Raw genomic sequence first — 19,954 nt, 5'->3', positions numbered from 1 at the left:
TGTCAGACAGAGACTTACAGGTGAGTAACCAATTATCAGACAGAGACTTACTGGCGAGTAACCAGTTGTCCTTCTCCAGTTTGAGTCGGTGGAGGACCCTTTGCACGTGCTCAAGCTGTTTCTTCTCCTCCTCCAGGAGTTTGTCCTGCAGGGCTGTACATCGCTCCTTCTCTTTCTTCTTTTTATTAAGTGGCTGTGGGAGGTGAAGAGCCGTTTTCAGCCGAGGTAAAGACAAAAAAAAAAAAAAAAGCGTGCAGTTTTGGTGACAGACTAAAATCTCTGGTTATATGTCACCTCCCCTCTACATTCAACAGATACTAACTGTGTTCTGGGTGAGATTTGGAGTGGAAATACAAAGCAGATGGCCGTTAAGAGACAAAGCATTGTTTCAAACCTAATGCTGTGAACATAGACTCCGACAAACATGTTACACTTACGAGAACCGGTACAAAACCAATGTCGTCTTTTTCCCCCCCAGGGAAACACGGACTTTGTTACTTTTCGCTGCTCACCATTTCAGCGTTCTCGTCGATGGCTTTGATCTGCATCCTTAACTTGCTGACCTCTCGGTCGTAGGCGCTGTGCGGCACGGCGAGGTCGTACATGGTGAGCGACCAGAACGTGGCGTAGAACTGGGGTCGGAGGTCATCCCACACCTTGGGTGGGTGTAAGGAGACCACGGCTTCATGCACTGGGCCCATGATCTGCTCACAGGCGGCGATGTACTTGTGGACCTTGGGCTGCTGCCGGTTCCCCTTCTCCGCTTTCTTCAGCTCATCGTACTTGGACTGTGAGAGCAGGTGGGGAAAAAAAAACCAAAAAAAAAAAAAAAACACGGATCAGCGGCAAGTAAAACAATCAGGCTCAAGCTTCAGAAATATCAGACTGATGGTCCGGCCATAGAGGAGCATATGTGAGAAATGAGCAAACATTCGTCCTGTACAGAAGCCAAAGGAAGCTCACGCTCTGCTTCAGTAGATTCATTCTCCTTTAAATCAACGGCGCTAAGCACCCGCAATGTACTTCACAGTTAAAGCCACGGAGGAGAAAAAAAAATTGAATCAGGAGCACTTTATGAAAAATGCGCGTCAAGTGCGATGGTAAAAATCTGGTGTGACAACGTGGCACAGAAAGTGGATACACAGAAAAGCCAGCGCAGTGAGAACAGGGGGAAGGCAAATCTAGTTAGAGGGTGAGGAGATGGAGAATGTGCTTTACGGAGAGTTTTTCTCTCCCTTCCTTCGCCCTGGAGAGCAGGGAGGTTAGAGCGCGGCATGCTGTTACACATTCTCTGTGCTAATGTGGCCCTGCAGCACGGGGCCAGTACACATTCTCTGTGCTAATGTGGTCCTGCAGCACGGGGCTATTACACATTCTCTGTGCTAATGTGGCCCTGCAGCACAGGGCCAGTACACATTCTCTGTGCTAATGTGGCCCTGCAGCACGGGGCTATTACACATTCTCTGTGCTAATGTGGCCCTGCAGCACAGGGCCAGTACACATTCTCTGTGCTAATGTGGCCCTGCAGCACGGGGCTATTACACATTCTCTGTGCTAATGTGGCCCTGCAGCACAGGGCCAGTACACATTCTCTGTGCTAATGTGGCCCTGCAGCACGGGGCCAGTACACATTCTCTGTGCTAACGTGGCCCTGCAGCACAGGGCCAGTACACATTCTCTGTGCTAATGTGGCCCTGCAGCACGGGGCCAGTACACATTCTCTGTGCTAATGTACACATTCTCTGTGCTAATGTGGCCCTGCAGCACAGGGCTATTACACATTCTCTGTGCTAATGTGGCCCTGCAGCACAGGGCTATTACACATTCTCTGTGCTAATGTGGCCCTGCAGCACAGGGCTATTACACATTCTCAAACGGGATAAGAGTTTGACACTGCTGCAGAGCAGGATGAGAGAAACTGGAGACTGTATAAAAGGTAAACGGGCTTAAATGTTTTTCAGTACAGATTAGCAACAGGGTTTAATAATAATAATAAAAAAAAAAACCTTTCAGGATGTTTCGGTCCTCTTATTGGTCAGCTTAAATTATGTCTACACACTGTTGTTTTACGTATGGCAGGAAAAAATGTTACATGTTAGATTAGCTGTTGGTAACATGAACTTGACAAATTATTGGATCAGGCACAGAGATTGGTAGGATGGGCTGTCACTCACCAGGATTTGATGAGCGTACATGGGGCGGGACAGGAAGAAGGCGGCATCGTGCGGCGTGTGGAACTGGTTACACAGCACGTCGACCGAAGGAACCCTTTTGATGTAGTCTTCAGTGCTGAGGTTGGACGCCAGAAATCCCCCAAACTGCACGAGAGTATCGTGACACTGAAAAAGCAAAGAGGAAAAAAAAAAGAAAAAAAAAAAGAGGGTCATTCATCATTAGACCGGCCTCTTTTCTCCCCCCTGCGTCCCTGTTCATCTCTAGCTAAATGCAGATGCTCTTACTAAATCCTCCAGTTGCTCATTTATTTGGAGAACTGCCCCTTCCTTTATTAAAGCCATTTATCAACCCCCCCCCCCCCCCCCCCGCCCACCTCTCAAATCAATGAGATGAACACTGAAGCTATTCTGCTGGGGAGAGGGGATGCCGAGAAAAGTCCTTGCTACCTCGACACACTGGAGGGGGTGGGTTGGGGGGGGGGGGGGGGGGGGGGGGCGTCCAGTGCTCAGCGTTAGCCTGTGTTAGACTTTCTTCTCTCCTCATCCTGAGATGCCACCTTAACATCCGATCTCAACGGAACCAGAACTTTTTCCTTTCCCTGCAGTGCAGAGCCTTTTTCCACGTCATCTAACTCTTGTTTGCCCTCTACACTGAACCTAGCGCCACTGCAGGGTACAGAGAGGGCACCCTAAATCCCTTTTTTGGAATGCAGAATGTTCTAGAAGACAAACTCAGGAGTGCTCCTGTCAAGAAAAAGTGAGATTTACTCTGTGTGCAAAAGCAGAAATTTTCCTTGTCATTCGACTGGGTTGCAACAATACAGGGAAAAATTTTAGGAGGAGCTGTACAAACAAAACCGACGGAAATTTCTTTCTTAGGTGTGGATTTGTCCAGGTAAATAGGTTTTGCAGCATGTTACACAAAGTATTAAAAAACAAAAACCCACACACACACACACACACACACACAGCAGCACTGCATGTAAGGGGGGAGCCTAGACATCCAGAAGGGGCAGTGTCTGAATCAGTGTGACACAGTGCTGAAGTGAAAGCCCAGGGTGATGCTACTCAGAGTGGGCCCATCTGGAGAGCTCCATCAAGGGACCGAACCGCTCAGCTCACTCAGGGAAACAGCTGCCGCAGCCGGCGTCAGGACAGCGTCTCGTTAAGTCTGCAGGCAGAGGGGGAATATTGGCCCGATCCGAGCACGACAACGATGAAAACGGACATCAAAGGCTTCGGATCGGGCCGGCCCTTTTCTCTCCTCTAATCAGCATGGAGTGACACGGCTCCCGTCGGGAATTAAAAGGCGAGTCCGAGAAGCCAAACTTTTTTTTCCTTTTGTGTCCTTTATTTATTTATATATTTTCTTTCAAAAAATTCTCAATAACCCTGCCTGTCGTTCACTCCGGGTTTGAAAATTGTGACAGTGGAAAGATCAAAGGCAGGCCAATATTTCTGACTACACAGGGTTCAGAGAGAGGAGAGGAGAGGAGAGAAGAGAAGAGAAGAGAAGAGAAGAGAAGAGAAGAGAAGAGAAGAGAAGAGAAGAGAAGAGAAGAGAAGAGAAGAGAAGAGAAGAGAAGAGAAGAGAGGAGAGGAGAAGAGAAGAGAAGAGAGGAGAAGAGAACAGAAGAGAACGGAAGAGAAGAGAAGAGAAGAGAAGAGAAGAGAAGGGAAGAGAAGAGAAGAGAAGAGAAGAGAAGAGAAGAGAAGAGAAGAGAAGAGAAGACGACTGTGGGCTGAGGCTGATGGTTGTATATGAGAGGGGTAGGTTGCCCTCTGCAGGTGACTCTTTCTACACACACCTCCTTTCACAGGGACCTGTGTTTGTTTGTTTGTTTGTTTTGGTGGAGGGTGGGGGGAGCAGGAGGGGGATGAATTTGTCTTTACATCTTGATGGAAACGTGCATCGTTGGAACAATCTGAGTGACAGATTTTTCATTTTGGTAAATGTGCATAGTCATAAATAACTATGAATAAAACCGTGCACCAGTGCAGGGCTCCAGAACTGCTTTTTTCTTTTTAGAGAAGTCACAGGACTGTCCAAAACCATTGTGTCAATCATCCCAAAATGAAAACCAACCGTCCCAAACACGACATCATCTTTGTTTACGTTACCGTTACACTTATTTCTCAGCCAAAATGTTTGTTGCCATGACATCATCTGCCATTTTTCAAAATAGTATTATCTTGACTATATATTTTTATATCTGTCCTTCTGGAAAGTCTTTTGTACCATGCATTGGTAAGAGCAACACAATTACACAGACAGCAGTAAATATATTCTAACATCTGAAGATGTATCACATGAAATATTTTCACAGAATTTCCATTTTTGTTTTTTTGTTTTTTTTGTTAAACTCCGACACAATAATGGCACATGTCCAACATGAGACACCAAACAGAGCAGCCACCTTTTTCTGCAGTGAGCTCCGTCTTTCGTTAAAAATCAACAGTTCCACCTTCCTTAGTTACTGTTGCTATGTAAAAATCATGTACTGGTTACCTTGTTTTCTACTGCGCAGCCCTTCAGCATTAGGTAAAAATACACAATATTATCATCCAGAAGGCAAACCGGAAGACATTTTTACATCATTCTGCACAGTATTTTTTTTTTATCAGCCCGGGGGTACCAGGGTAACGTTGGTATGGCGCCCAGCAGTCAAGCTAACCTTCAAATTCTGAGCAGTTACGAAATGGTCAAATAAAGGAAATCGACTGTTTTTTTTGTTTGTTTTTTTTTAATAAAAACAGAGGGGAAACTGTAATTACGGATTGGACAGCCATGTTGTCTATCCATCAAGTCTCTCCCACTTTACCATTCACTGGCCTCACTCACCCCTGCTATACCAGAACCAGTCATTCTACTGGGACACACTCACTACAGCAACTGACTTAGACGGTGCTCCAGTAACCACTGCATCAGTCACTGCAAACAAAATACCCAGTCACTCCACTGAGTCACACTCACCGCATCAAAACCCAATCACTCCACTGAGTCACACTCACTGTATCAAAACCCATTCACTCCACTGAGTCACAGTCACTGTATCAAAACCCATTCACTCCACTGAGTCACACTCATGTATCAAAACCAATTCACTCCACTGAGTCAAACAGCTCACTGTATCAAAACCCATTCACACCACTGAGTCACAGTCACTGTATCAAAACCCAATCACTCCACTGAGACAAACAGCTCACTGTATCAAAACCCATTCACACCACTGAGTCACAGTCACTGTATCAAAACCCAATCACTCCACTGAGTCACAGTCACTGTATCAAAACCCATTCACTCCACTGAGTCACAGTCACTGTATCAAAACCCATTCACTCCACTGAGTCACACTCACTGTATCAAAACCCATTCACTCCACTGAGTCACACTCACTGTATCAAAACCCAATCACTCCACTGAGTCAAACAGCTCACTGTATCAAAACCCAATCACTCCACTGAGTCACAGTCACTGTATCAAAACCAATTCACTCCACTGAGTCACAGTCACTGCATCAAAACCCAATCACTCCACTGAGTCACACTCACTGTATCAAAACCAATTCACTCCACTGAGTCACACTCACTGTATCAAAACCCATTCACTCCACTGAGTCACAGTCACTGTATCAAAACCCAATCACTCCACTGAGTCACACTCACTGTATCAAAACCAATTCACTCCACTGAGTCACACTCACTGTATCAAAACCCATTCACTCCACTGAGTCACAGTCACTGTATCAAAACCCAATCACTCCACTGAGTCACACTCACTGTATCAAAACCCATTCACTCCACTGAGTCACAGTCACTGTATCAAAACCCAATCACTCCACTGAGTCACAGTCACTGTATCAAAACCCATTCACTCCACTGAGTCACACTCACTGTATCAAAACCCAATCACTCCACTGAGTCACAGTCACTGTATCAAAACCCATTCACTCCACTGAGTCACACTCACCGCATCAAAACCCATTCACTCCACTGAGTCACACTCACTGTATCAAAACCCATTCACTCCACTGAGTCACAGTCACTGTATCAAAACCCATTCACTCCACTGAGTCACACTCACTGTATCAAAACCCAATCACTCCACTGAGTCACAGTCACTGTAACAAAACCCAATCACTCCACTGAGTCAGTACCAGCACATCAAAGACTATGTGTATCACATCCTGTTAAATCTGTCATAGAAAATCAAAGGATCTTGAACATCAGGAGTAAAAGACTGGCTTAACATAAACAAAGAGAAAGAAGAATCTAGAAAAGCTCTATCCAGGCTGACCCTGGACAGATTCAAATTCTGCTGCCCACTAGCAGGGCGTGAGTGGCAAGGAATCAGCTTTTAAATACATACATATAAATGAACAAATAAATAAATATATATATATATATATATATATATATATATATATATACATATATATATATACACAAACACATATGTACATACAAACACACACACACACACACGTGTGTGTGTGTGTATTTAAGATAAGTGCTGCCTTATTAAATTGTAGCGCTTGTACGTGCAAACTACTCAAAAAAAAAACAAAAAAAGAAACGAGAAAATCCAAAGTGGTTCCTCGGCTCCTGATAAATACTGCGATTGTTTAATATTTCCACAGCAATCATTTAATACGCATCAACAAGGTGGGTTCCTACAGCATATTACCAACCTCCTTAGGCTGAGGGATTCAGTTAAGTATGTCAAATAAGCCAAATAAGGCTAACCATTCAGTACTTTCAAGGATTTAAGGCCTAAGCAGATTTTTAATTTTTTTTTTTTTCTTTTAAAAGGTGCGCTGGTAAGAGAGCTTATGCATAAATCATGCAATCACGTTCAATGCATATTCAATCAGGAAAATGAGTCGATCAGTCTCTGCAGTGACCCACGGGGAGCCGGGACTAGGCCCAGGAATCTGACACATGCCAGCTGATTGCAATGAGGAGCTTGTAACTTCCTGAGCAGAGGAAAAACAAGCCGAAATTAATAATTAAAAGGCTCCCCCGTCGAGGTTAGCAAAAGTGCGCACCGCGTTCACACCACACAAGCGATTATTTAGACAATTTCACGTTGCCAAGCGAATTATTTGCTAAAAGCTCTAATTTGACTCATTCATAGGAAATAGGCATGAAAAAAAAAAAAAAAAACAGACCGCAGAGTCATTTTGTAGGCCTGTTTAACATGGGGGTTGATTGTTAAGTTTTTAGCACCATCTGCTGTAAAATGGAGCAAGATTGGTGAACAGCAAGGAAACGAACAGCGATTTGCCATCTCAGTTATTCAACCACACAGCCGCTCTGAAAGAGAGGCGTGCATGAGTGTGTGTGTGTCAGTGTATGTGTGTGTGTGTCTCAGTGTATGTGTGTCTGAGTGTGTGTGTGTGTGTGTGTGTGTCTGAGTGTGTGTGTGTGTGTGTCTGTGTGTGTGCACATGCACTACAAACATCAGAAAACTTCTCTGGAGCTCCCTCACCTCATTTCTCTAGAAGGAGCAGAGACAGAGATCACAGTGAGGTGGTAATTACAGGTGAAACGGAGCGGCTTTGTTCGGTCTTCCCTACCTGATCATAGAGCTTTCCCACCAGTTTGAGATGTTTTTCCCCTCCCTCGGAGAAGACCACCCCGTTCCTCTGTTGGGCCATCAGCAGACAGAGAGGCAGAGCCAACTCGTGGTCCAACAGCGCGTCCTTCAGCCGCTGAGACGACTTCTTGGTATTTCTGATCTGACCGAAATAACCGCCCTGACAAACACAAAGGGACACGTCTCAATGTTGTGTATATACATAATATACATATACGTATACATATACACACACACACACACATATATATATATATATATATATATATATATATATATGTGTGTGTGTGTGTGTGTGTGTGCGTGTGTGCACATATATATTCTACATCCATCTATCTAAATGTTTTAATTGGCTCTGGGTCTAACTGGGTCTTGAACAGTCCAGACTCTGTGGTCCCTGTGTACTCAGGTATGTACTCAAGGGACAAATAGTGGGTCAGACTCCGCACCCATCTAAAAAGTGAAAAAAGGAGTCATGTATTAATAATAAGCACAGGCAGAGATCTCTCAGAGGAGAGGGGCAAGAGTCTGTCGAGGTGCCTGTGCAGAGGAGGAGCTGAGACAGTCAGAGGAAAGTTTTTAAAAAAACAAACAAACTAAAAAAAAAGAAAGTCTGTTGGCATGTTTCATCAGCAGGACAGCCTCAAGGGCTGCAGAACCTTCAGAGTGGATTACTAACATCTTTATGGTTTCAAAAAAAAAAAAAAAGAAACAAACAATAAAATAAAAAATAAAAAGGTTTTGGGTTTTTTTTTTGCAAGGGCAGATAAGGTAAATCCAAACCAAAGACAGGAATCTAAGGAAAATGTACAGAGTGTCTAAGACTCTAGTCCTCAAAGTCTGCAAGGAGGTTTCTGTGCATGGAGAAAATCTAAGGTGTGGATTCCTTATCTCGGCAACCTAACTGAGAACATGTTGAAGGGTAAAGATAATTGGGGGGAGGGACGACAAGGTCAAGCTCACTTCTGCCTTAAGCTGCTCGCCCCCGGTCATGGCTTCCAGCTGTTCCAAGGTCATCTCATCCGTAATCTCAATCCCAGCCATCTTCTGAACCACTTCCTTCAGGATTAACAGGTCAAAACTGCAGAGACCAGACACACAGCAGAACATTCATTCAGAGGAGCAGAGCCTAGACGCAGCACTCTGGACTAACAGAGCTCCCCCCCAAAAATCCAATTTACTTTTCTCCCCCCCTCCCCAAACAACGAAGAACTCAACACAATGCTAAAGAGGCAGGCGCTCTGAAAGAATGATTTTATATTACCGACAACATCACCCCCCAGGACCGAGTGAGATAGAAAACTAAGAGGGAAAATGAAAAGAAGCATGAATTGTAAAGAGATGAACTAGTCTGTCTCTGCTGACTGCAGCAGATCTGGTGCAGAGACACTGAGAGAGAGGGGCAGAGAGTTCTTCGCCAGAGAACTTGGCACTCTCTGATAAAAGAGACTGGTCTGGCCTTTTGAGATGGCACAGCTAAACGCTGACGGACGACACTCCGAAGACACACACACACACACACACACACACACAAAGAAAGATGGACCCCTATTCTCCGGAGCAAGGGTTTCATTCAGCCTTGTTATCACTGAGGGGTGTGTGTGTGTGTGTGTGTGTGTGTTCTTTTGGGGTGGGGGGGGGAATGAAGGCTGCAGAGAAGAGAGCAAAGCTCAGCACTAAGTGGAACATCAAGGCCCTTTTTCTGACAACTGGGTCTTTGAGAAAGAGGTCAGGCTGACGAAGCAGCAGACTCTACCCTGGACACACAGTCCCACACACACACAGTCACACACACACACAGTCACACAGTCCCACGCGCACACACACAGTCCCACGCACACACACACAGTCCCACGCACACACACACAGTCCCACGCACACACAGTCCCACGCACACACAGTCCCACGCACACACAGTCCCACGCACACACAGTCCCACGCATACACACACACACACGTGCTAACTGAAGGACAGTATAGACTAAGAATCCTGCTTCGTAGACTCCTTGTGAAGCATAGAGTATAAGAGAAGTGACACACACACACAAAACACACAAACCTCTTCCCAGCCTTTAGTTGGTTGGTCACATACTGCAACAATCCAGCCAGTTCAATTGGATATTTCCGGAAAACGGCTCCGCAAAGGCTGGCGAGACCTGCAGAGAAACAGGTTTGAAGGAGTCAGTAACGCACCAGAGCTCAGAGAATTGGACAACACTTCATTCGTTCAAAATCACTGCCCCTCACTCTGCAAATCAAAGCTGTGAATGTTTGAAAAGCACCACAGAACAGGATCCCTTTCTGAGGGTCCCTTTCGCTCCGTTTCTTTAATGCACAAGATGGCCCTTAAGAGGCATTTGAGATATGCAGATGTTTGAGCAAATAAATAAGAGAGACTTGTTCAAAAAAAAAAAAAGGGAAAAGGGAGAAAGAAAGAAAGAAAAAAAACGACTCACTCTGAAGCCAAGATGAAATGGTAGTGTCATCGTGTTTCATCTTCTCCTTCTCCGGGTTAGCAAGAGCTTCGATGATGCAATCTGGCCTTGCAGTCAAAGAACCAACTCAAACAAACAGGGAAAAAAAACCCCTCACTTCTTTCTTTCCATTTCCAGCGATCTAGCCCTCAACACCATCTACACATTAACACATGCATTAGAAGCTTTTGGGGAGGAAAAAAAAAAAAAAGAACACACAGACACACTGTAATAAACATGGCTTAGGAGAAAAAAAAATGGAATTCATTCTCATCTACAAAGAGTACAATCAAAGGGAGTTTTTCATTTTGTTTGGAGGCTAGCATTCCTCCATTCTCTTCCGATGAAAAAAAACAAAACAAAACAAAACACCAGAAAAAAAAAAGCAGAACTCTAATAATAAAGGGAACTTGTGAAGTCAAGGTGAACTGGTCCCCATCATTTGAACAGTAGACAAATAACAGGGTTGAGTTTTGAGAGATCAGCGAGTTCTCTCTAGTCCTCTCTCATTAGCGGCAGAGCTGGAGGAGAATTATCGGTGTGCGGCGGAGGTGGCGGTTACGCGGTAATTAGCCGCGCTCTGCTCCGCGGCGCACCACGCCGGCGGGGAGGATACAGGCCAGAACGTCGTAGCTGAGCGAGGTGAGGTATTTGAGCGAGTCGACCACGGGGGTTATGAGGTTATCGTACCACTGGATTTGAGATAGTATCTGGACATAAAAAAAAAAAAAAAAAGTGGAGAGAGAGTGAGAGAAAGAAAGAAAGTTAAAAAAAAAAGTAATAATAATAATAATAATAATAATACAATCATGGTGCCTGCGTGCCAACGAATAATGTCTATAATCAGACACTTTGGGGTGTGGATGTAGGCCCTGTGTCTCTTAGCATTCATCAGGCGTACGAAGGGGGAAAAGACTTTCCTTAGCTCACTGTGCCAAAGGTTTCCGCGCATTCGAATTCAACACAAGGCTCTTAATCACTGCACCTAATGAAACACTGCGCGTTTGGCTCTTTGCAGCAAGTCGGGGGGGGGGTAGGGGGGTGGGGGTTGGTTTGGTTCTGTCAAAGTACTGAGGACTCTACTCTCTCCATCTCGCCAACTTCCTGTCAGATCTGATTCGAGGCTTTTTGTTTCAGCGCGGATTCTTCAGGAATTCTCTGTGAAATGCTAATGAGGCCAACGCAGAAGCATCAATCTGTCCCTGCCGCGTCCTATCGGAATATCAGAGCCAATCTCTCCCGAGCTGCGCTTTAAAACGTGGACTGCATAAGCAGGGACATCAGAGTTTCAGCTCGCCGCCGTCTCCAGCCAACCAAATTATTAGACTGACTTGGATTACAGACAGTTCAGCTATCAGACAATAGAGGGAGTGTGCTTTTTTTTTTTTTTTTTTTTAAGTGAACTTAGAGATCCTTCCTAGTTCCTTCCCCCTTTGCCTTAGATTTAAATGGAAGAGACTGTTTTAAACCCAGTAGACTAAACCACACGGGGACAGAGTTAACTTTAGGACCACGTCTCGTGTTTCTGCCTGGGACTGACTCTCTGTTTCTGATCCGCGGGGCAATGAAAAGTGACGGCGAGCTGCAGGTAATAAAAGGTGGGGGGGAAAGCCGGCCATTAGTCTGGAGGACCATTATGGCCGTCACGAGCAATAAAGTACTCACATAATCAAAAAGAATTGTGGGATTACTGTGGCTCAGCTTTCCGATCTGACGCCCAGATGGCTTCACGTTCTCCTTCGTCAGTCGCCTGAGAGAGAGAGAGCGCAAGAGAGAGAGCGAGAGAGAGAGAGAGAGAGAGAAAGGGAGGGAGAAAGTGAAAGAGAGAGAGCGAGAGAGAGAGCGAGAGAGAGAGCAAGACAGAGAGCAAGAGAGAGAGCAAGAGAGAGAGAGAGAGAAAGAGAGGGAGAAAGTGAAAGAGAGAGAGAGAGCGCAAGAGAGAGAGAGAGAGAGAGAGAGAGAGAGAGAGAGAGAGAGCGAGTGAAAGAAAAAGATAGAGAGAGAAAGAGAGAGAGAGAGAGAGTGAAAGAAAAAGAGAGAGAGAGAGAGAGAAACACATTACAAATAAAGAAAGTTCTCCTCTTTTTGACAGTTTGTTTTAAACCCATGTTTGATGAGAGTCCACATTGACCACAGACACGGCGTGAACGGGGGTTAGCGAGAGTCATCTTTGCTCTCTGTGAAGATGAGGCGAGAACGCGTCACTCTCTGGGCGGTGAGGGGTACGGGACCAGACAGTCTTCGGTTTGATTTGACGCTGCGGCACCAAAGCACATTCAGCCACACCTCTCCATCGACTCCTCCTCACGGCCGACATGTCGCCATGACGACGCGACCGGGGCCGTCCCTGAGAGGTCAGAGGTCATTCCCTAAAGCACTTTTAAACTGAGAGTGGAGAGACAGGTGTCTCCTCCCCAGACACCCGTCTGGCCGCTCACTAACCTCCGCCACTGAGGGGAAGCATCAAAGAGCACAGATCCACTCAAATAAATCTCCTTTGCCTGTGGAGCTAGTTGGACGTGTGGTGGGTAAAGACAGACTGGGAAATGTTTTCTTTTTCCTTTTTTCCTTTTTTTTTTCCTGCTGGAGCTTTCTGTTCATCACAGGCTGCGGTTCCTGCCAGGCTGCTCCAAAACGCAGTCAGCCATGTCTGTGTCATTAGTCTGGATAAGGGAGCCTCGGCTCGGTTTAAAATGCACGCCGTGAGAAGTCCCCAGCATTCCCAGTACCGCACTGGGAGGTCTAATTGGTTTGCTTAACCTTCAGAGCAAAACGAGCACGCTGTAACGAGGACATCTGACTCCCTGCCAACGCGCTCACTGAAACCGAAGAGGCCCCTTACGAGAGGGGGGGGGCAGGGATGACGGACGCAGCCAATCAGATGAAAGCGTTCAAAAATCACACTGGTCTCAGAAAAAGATATTCCACAGGACAAATTTCACCATGCGATTTCTCTGACTTTTATTTAGGACATTAGAGAAAACAGTAAAAACCAGACCAAAGGCAGCTGGCACTTAGCCTCATATGGTACATAGTGTGTTCATAAAAATCTAAGAGAGTGTGTGTGTGTGTGTGTGTGTGTGTGTGTGTGTGTTAGAGTGAGTGAGTGAATAAGTGAGCAAGGAGACAAAGAGAGAGGGAGGGAGAGAGAGAGAGAGATTGTTTGCCTGGCTATGTGTAATCCTGGAAAATGAAGTGCAGTCCTTCATTTCCGCTTCAGTGCTTAGAGACAGATTCTCTGCAGCATCACTGCAGTTTCAGCCCTGCGCTGCCCGCATGCACCCCCTTACTCTCCCATCACACAGCCATGTCACACCCTCTCTTCTACTACACACACACACACACACGTATATATACACACCTGTCTCACCACACACACCCATCCAACTCCAAATTAGTCCCCGCACACCTGTCAAGCCCCAGTCATCTGCCTGGTGCTTTTTACACCTCTCTCTGATACACAAGCCCAACCACACCCACAAGCTCCACCCCTCTCTGATACACACGCCCAACCACACCCACAAGCTCCACCCATCTGCGACTCACAAACCCAACCACGCCCATGTACCCCACTCCTTTCCAACTCCCAAACCCAACCACGCCCACAAACCCCACCCATCTCCAACTCACAAACCCAACCACGCCCATATGCCCTATCCCTCCATGACTCACAAACCCAACCACACCTACAGATCACACCCACGAACCCCACCCCTCAAACCTGATCACGCCCAAAATCCGAACTTCTCTCCCACTCAAAGGCTCGACCACGCCCTCAAATCCCACCAGCCCCTATCCACAGACCCAGCCTCACTCATATCCCCAAACCTCTTCTTAGTCTCAGAACCAACCACGCCAACAGGTCCCTTCTCTGCTCCAATCACAGAACCATAAACAGCCCAAACCCCTACCCCTCGACCACTCACAGTTCCACCCATACCCCCTACAGCCACTTAAAACACACTGTCCTCCTGAACACAAACCGTCTCACTCATACGACAGCACACCCATATCTCTCTCCCCTCTCCCACAAAACTCTTAAAACTCTCCCCCAGTAATACCCCACTCCCATCAGATTCCCCCCCCCTCCTGCCCATGACTTCTCAGCCCCCCATCCGAACCCCCGCCCCCCAACCCACCCCACTTCAACCACATCTCTGTTTCATTACCATTCACCAAACCAAGTGGTCATTCTACTCCACCTGCAAATACAACACACACACACACACACACACAGCCCTACTGCCATCTCCTCACACCCTCCCTAAACCTCACACCTCTGTTCCCATCACTGCCACCCTCTGCTTCTCCTCTTTTCCGGCCGCAGCCTTCACTGACTGTGAGACTACAGCGTAGCCTGAGGCAGCAGAAACCTCCAGCCGTCCAGCTACATCAGGCCTCTTCCCCCCGCAGGGTCGTCCTTCAGCCCAAAGTCGCCGCCTTTATAAAAAAAAAAAAAAACGGCAGAAGAGGCCCGGCGCGGAGGCAGCATCATTTAGAAGCACGGCGCGTTCCCGCCGCAAGCCGCCGACTCCTGGGAAATCCGGTCAGATCTTGACATCCCTGATTAAAACTAATGGCTAAGCACCGAAAACCCAGAACGGAAAAAAAGAAGACAAACAAAAAGACGGGATGCTTCAGAGGACTACGTCCCTGTCTGTCAACTGAGCTGACGTGAGTGGAGAGGGGGAGGGTATGTGTGAGAAAGAGAGAGTGTGTGTATGTGTATGAATTCACCAAAATAAATCTATCGAGACAATGAAAAACTTATTATATACTCTCTTTCCCCTCCCTCAGGTCAAAGTGTAAATCTTTACACAAAAAAAAAAAAACAAACAAAAAAAAAAACCCACGGCACTGTGTCAGGACACACAGTTCGAGCAAATCTGCCAGCGCTCTCTCTCTCTCTTTTTTTTTGCGGTGTATAAGCACATACCCTCGCACTTCAAAAACTATTTTAAAAGAGACGAGTGTTTGATATGCTAGTAGGGATTAGGTTGAGTGCTGAGTGGCTCACATAACAGTCTGAGAGGCACACGCGGGGCTGGGGCTAACATGTCCCTCCTTGGCTAGTTTTGACAGCTGCTCCTGAGTCTACCGTCCCTTCACTTTGCTTTCCAGATCCGCTCTGACACTCTCTCTCTCTCTCTCTCACTCTCTCTCTCTCTCTCTCTTTCTCCGCCGCGTGCCCTCACCTCCACCTTAACCTCTTCTCCTCCCCTCTGCTCTTCTTTCATCCCTCCATCTCTCTCTTTCCAATTAGCTTCACCAAATATCATCATTTATTAAAAGGCTCATGGGAAAAAAAAAAAAACGCTGAAGATCCTGATGCAGCAATTCCACAAGACAGCCAGTTCATTAACACCGCTCATCAATATGCATTACACACACACACACACACTCACACACACACACACACACACACACACACACGCAAAGAGCAAGGTAAACACTTTTCAAGGAAGTGGTGCCTTAAGGTAAGGCCACGAGGCAGACATTCTGAGTTTGTTCTCCAAGATTTAAGGCCAATCCAATGTCTCAGTGCAGCTGTCTTCCAGCAGTCATTAATACAAACAGGTTCCCAGTCATTAAACTCCAATACATCTCCCTCCCCAGTCTCTTTAGGTACAATAACTGTTTACTCTGCAGTTAAACGGAGTCAAACGCAAGAGCAATTATAAGGAGGTTTGGGGAAATAAATCTGGGATAGAAGAGGAGAAATGAACTCACTTCATGATGTACTTGGCTCTGTCCACTGTCTGGGCTTTGACTTTAACCAGGAGAGGGTGACTGCTATATGTTTCATTCTTCCATTGGCCATATAACCGATACCTGAGGGGAGACACACACACATACAGGGAGACAGACAGGTAGATAGATAGATAGATAGACAGACAGATAGATAGATAGATAGACAGACAGACGGGGGGGGGGGGGGGGGGGGGGGGGGGTAGGAGGCATTCTGAGTCAGTCAGAAAGCTGTAGGAACAGGGTAGTCACCAATGGAGACCCAGTTCACCATGGAGGAACAATATTTAACTTGCGTGACTCCAAATTAAAAAACCATACATTTATCTCTACTTAAATATTCCGTTGGTTGTTTACATTAACCGCAGTTCAGTGGAGATTTAGAGACTTCTGCACTGTCTGGAGCCTGACAAAGCAGCTGAAGAATGTTCTAAACGCTGGGGATATGGAAGTGATCATTTAACACAGTGCCCCATACGCCCATACGCCTTTCTCAGTGGAGGCGTATGGGGCACGGGCTGCTGTACTGTGTAAGCGTGCGAGTGAAGCTGCTCTCACCTGTGCTGGTAAGGAAAGAGCTTAAAAAAGCCCCAGAGCTCCTCAGACATACACGCATTACAGTCCATAAGAGTTAGAGATGGCAACAGCACCTGGTCAGCAATACTAAGAAAACAACTCAGCAAAGAGTCCTGAGACAGACAGGGCAGAGAGAGAGAGAGGGGGAGAGAGGGAGGGAGAGAGAGAGGGGGGGGAGAGAGGGAGGGAGAGAGAGAGAGGGGGAGAGAGAGAGAGAGAGAGAGAGAGAGAGAGAGAGGGAGAGAGAGAAAGTTCATGCGGGCGAACAGTCTTCTTTATTACAGAATATTTTAGAAGTGTCACGGAATTTCACAAAACTTACCATTTTCTCCTTGATATCTGGTTTGGTTTCACTTTGGTACTGGGAAAGACGGAAAGAGATCAAAAGTCATTCAAGGGTCGTAGCCTCCTTACCAGTTTACCACTGAACCAGCGCAAGAGCTTGTTAGTCACCAAAAAAAGCAAGAACGTAACACGCTAAGTTAGCCAACTCTCTGCCCATTCCTGTGATAACTGTAACTAGTTGTGTTTTCAAGGCTAAGCTCTCACTCGAGACTCAGGCTGTGTCTTTGCAGAAGAAAAACAGCTGACTGCGTTTCACCCTGTCGGCATTCCCACCACGTTGTGTCCTGAATAAACCATGCGATTCCTGGACGAGCGACACCCTTCTTAATGCGACCAGAGAGGACATTTTTGACTGAAGTGGTGCATTTCTGCTGGGCCTCTACTGCAGACAGCACTGGCTTAAATGTCCAGACATATGGACCTGACATGAAGGGTTGTACCTCTAACCAACATCAATGAGCTAGCTAGGGCATCTGCTCCAATGTAAGTTTACACCTAACTTTGAAACATGTTTTAATGCAACTGACAGAAAAAACAACCCGAGTGGGCCGTTAATTAACAGCTTAAACCAGTTGTGTATGGCGTCACCTAACTGGTTACACTGGGCCGGGGGTGAGCAAACCCAGTTTAGAATGACACTCTGGCTTAGACTGGTGGGGCGTGACGCTGCAGGATCGTGCAGGCGGCAGGAACGAAAAGCGAATGACGCGGAGACGGCCGAGGAAAGTGGATTTAAACCGTCTGCAGGAATAAACCCCGTAACACATCGACCGTTTTTTATATTCAGCACAGGTTAGGCTCCTTCTTCAAAGGGAAACATAATTCACTCAGTGCAATGCTTTTTACAATGCATTTACAAGCTCCCAGCCTTTTTTTTTTTGATCGAGATCCAAACTGGAACACTGCGTGCCAACACACAGACAGACAAAGTGTCAGTGGGTATACTGGCAATCAGTGTCTCCTCCTCTGAAATGATCGGTACCGGAATCGGACCCAGGCACGGAAAAGAGGGCCGGGGCCGGCGATCGCCGCCTGCCAGGGCTTTGTTTTTCGTAAATGAGGAGAGGAGACAGCTGTAGCTGTGTCTGGGATGAACACAGCCGTGCGTTCTGCATCACAAAGATTAAGTCAAACAAACACAGCTATGTACATAAGCCCTTCAGCAAACAGCTAATGAACAGCATTAGGCCTGTCAGGGGACTCTGGTGACAGGGAACGGGACACGGAGAAGACAAGCGCATTGCACAAACATGGTTCAGCCATAGTGCAACTCTGGCTGGAGAGAGAATTCTCCAGAGGGGTGATCTTTAAAAAAAAAAAAAAAAAAAGATTTGCTCAGCCATCACTCTAAGCCAGAGCAATTTATAACGGTTACTGTTCATGACGGAGAGGACATATCTTGGGAGTTTGTCCTTTGGGGTTAAGTGGTTTACTCGGGAGTGGTGAGCCATCGCACAAGGGTTACAGACCCACAGCCCTCCGGTCATGTCGCTTAGCAGTAAGGCATTACCACCTGATCAAACAAAATGGTTCACGTAGTAATTTCGGAAAAATAAATGATTCATGTACAGCAACTCATCGACACTGCAGCCCACAGAGTGATGCCATGTCAGTGCCGACTTCATGCTCGCGCCACAGATACACAAAACGTTAGTTTCCCGTCTACCACAGAAATACAGGTCTCACTTCTCATCTACCACAGATACACACAAGAGGGAGACAGGCGGAGGTTTTGTCTCCTGTTAAATTCACCTCTTTCATGAAGCTCTTGCCCAGTCGTACGACCTTGGCGAAGAGGATGGGGTCGTGAGACAGATGAGGGCCCAGGTGGCACAGCATGGTGAAGACGTCTCGGGACAGGTCCTCGAAGTTTTCCGCTGGCCGCGGAGCCTGCTTGTTCCGCAGCGGCCGCATCAGACGGCCCCGGGCACCTTTAGGGACGCCAGCCCTGCACGAACCACAAACCCCAAACACAGCGTCAAACATTCATCAGTCGATATGTATTCAAACTCTATTTTAAAACCATGTTTACACTTCACGGTCTCGTAAGAGTTGTCCTGCTCTTACCTTTCACTCAGACAACTGTAATGGCATCACAGATATGATTTTTCACACTCTGCAGCACTGAGACTGTGTGTGTGTGTGTGTGTGTGTGTGTGTGTGTGTATGTGTGTGTGTGTGTGTGTGTGTGTGTACCTGCGGTAGAGCGGCTCCACGGTGAGGTGCAGCAGTTGGCACAGAGCGAGGGCAATGGCCTTGTGGGAGGTGGCGTAGAAGGGGGGCATCTGGTCCATGATGTTCTGAGCGTGCTGCCAGTCTCCGATCCTCAGCAGGGCCTCCAGCAGACCCAGCTTCTGGTTATCAGGAGGCTGAGGACGGGGGGGGGGGGGGCAGAAAAGGGCCAGAGTTGAGATAAGACATAAGAAACTTTGTCACTGTACTGCTGTCCAGGACAACAACACAACGAAATCACGATGGCGCTCCCTGAATTTTAAACAATATTAAAAACAGCTAAAACAGTTAAAAAGTAAAAGTCAAAAAGAGCACAGTCAAAGCACAGTCCAGTCTGCAAATAAACAATAACAATAAATAATAAACAATTAGCAGCAATACAATAGGGTGGAAACATGTAAACAGGTATGACATACTGCATGGTAGAGAGTTTGGTCAGTGGGGGATGTGGCATATGGAGTGGCAAATGTATGTGTGTGTGTGTGTGTGTGTGCGCGTGCGTTTGTGTGTGTGTCGCAGTGGGCGTGTGGGTTGGGGGTGTGGTGTCAGGCCATGTTCAATAATTTGGCAGCTTTGGGGAAGAAGCTGTTTTTCAGTCTTGTGGTGCGTGCATGTCCTGTATCGCCTGCCAGAGGGCAGTAGTTTGAAGAGGTGGTGGGCAGGGTGGGTTGGGTCACGGATGATGTCGGAGGTCCTGCCCCGATACTGGGCCTAGTAGATGTCCTAAACCACCAGAAGCCTCATCCCAGTGATGTTTTGTGTCAGCTTTCTGGTCCTTCCTGGTGCAGCTAGCAACACCACACTGT

General features: G+C 46.8%; 1 protein-coding gene across 1 annotated transcript in view; it reads right to left on the bottom strand.

Annotated features, from left to right (window-relative positions):
- thoc2 (THO complex 2) overlaps positions 1-19,954 on the bottom strand; it is a 48,203-nt gene that overhangs the window by 15,240 nt on the left and 13,009 nt on the right. The window contains exons 11-24 of the mRNA XM_030766650.1: positions 19,113-19,285; positions 18,669-18,864; positions 16,894-16,932; positions 16,554-16,684; positions 15,978-16,079; positions 11,913-11,997; positions 10,864-10,957; positions 10,230-10,310; positions 9,833-9,929; positions 8,737-8,854; positions 7,754-7,933; positions 2,175-2,339; positions 513-788; positions 52-193 (exon numbers count right to left, since the gene is read on the bottom strand). Coding sequence (XP_030622510.1) covers positions 52-193; positions 513-788; positions 2,175-2,339; positions 7,754-7,933; positions 8,737-8,854; positions 9,833-9,929; positions 10,230-10,310; positions 10,864-10,957; positions 11,913-11,997; positions 15,978-16,079; positions 16,554-16,684; positions 16,894-16,932; positions 18,669-18,864; positions 19,113-19,285 — 1,879 coding nt within the window. The remainder of the gene's footprint in view (positions 1-51; positions 194-512; positions 789-2,174; positions 2,340-7,753; positions 7,934-8,736; positions 8,855-9,832; positions 9,930-10,229; positions 10,311-10,863; positions 10,958-11,912; positions 11,998-15,977; positions 16,080-16,553; positions 16,685-16,893; positions 16,933-18,668; positions 18,865-19,112; positions 19,286-19,954) is intronic.

The sequence above is a fragment of the Chanos chanos genome, chromosome 2, assembly GCF_902362185.1.
Source record: "Chanos chanos chromosome 2, fChaCha1.1, whole genome shotgun sequence".
Classification (NCBI taxonomy): domain Eukaryota; kingdom Metazoa; phylum Chordata; class Actinopteri; order Gonorynchiformes; family Chanidae; genus Chanos; species Chanos chanos.
The sequence above is the reverse complement of the archived record's forward strand: the minus strand, read 5'-3'. Positions and strand labels throughout refer to the sequence as shown.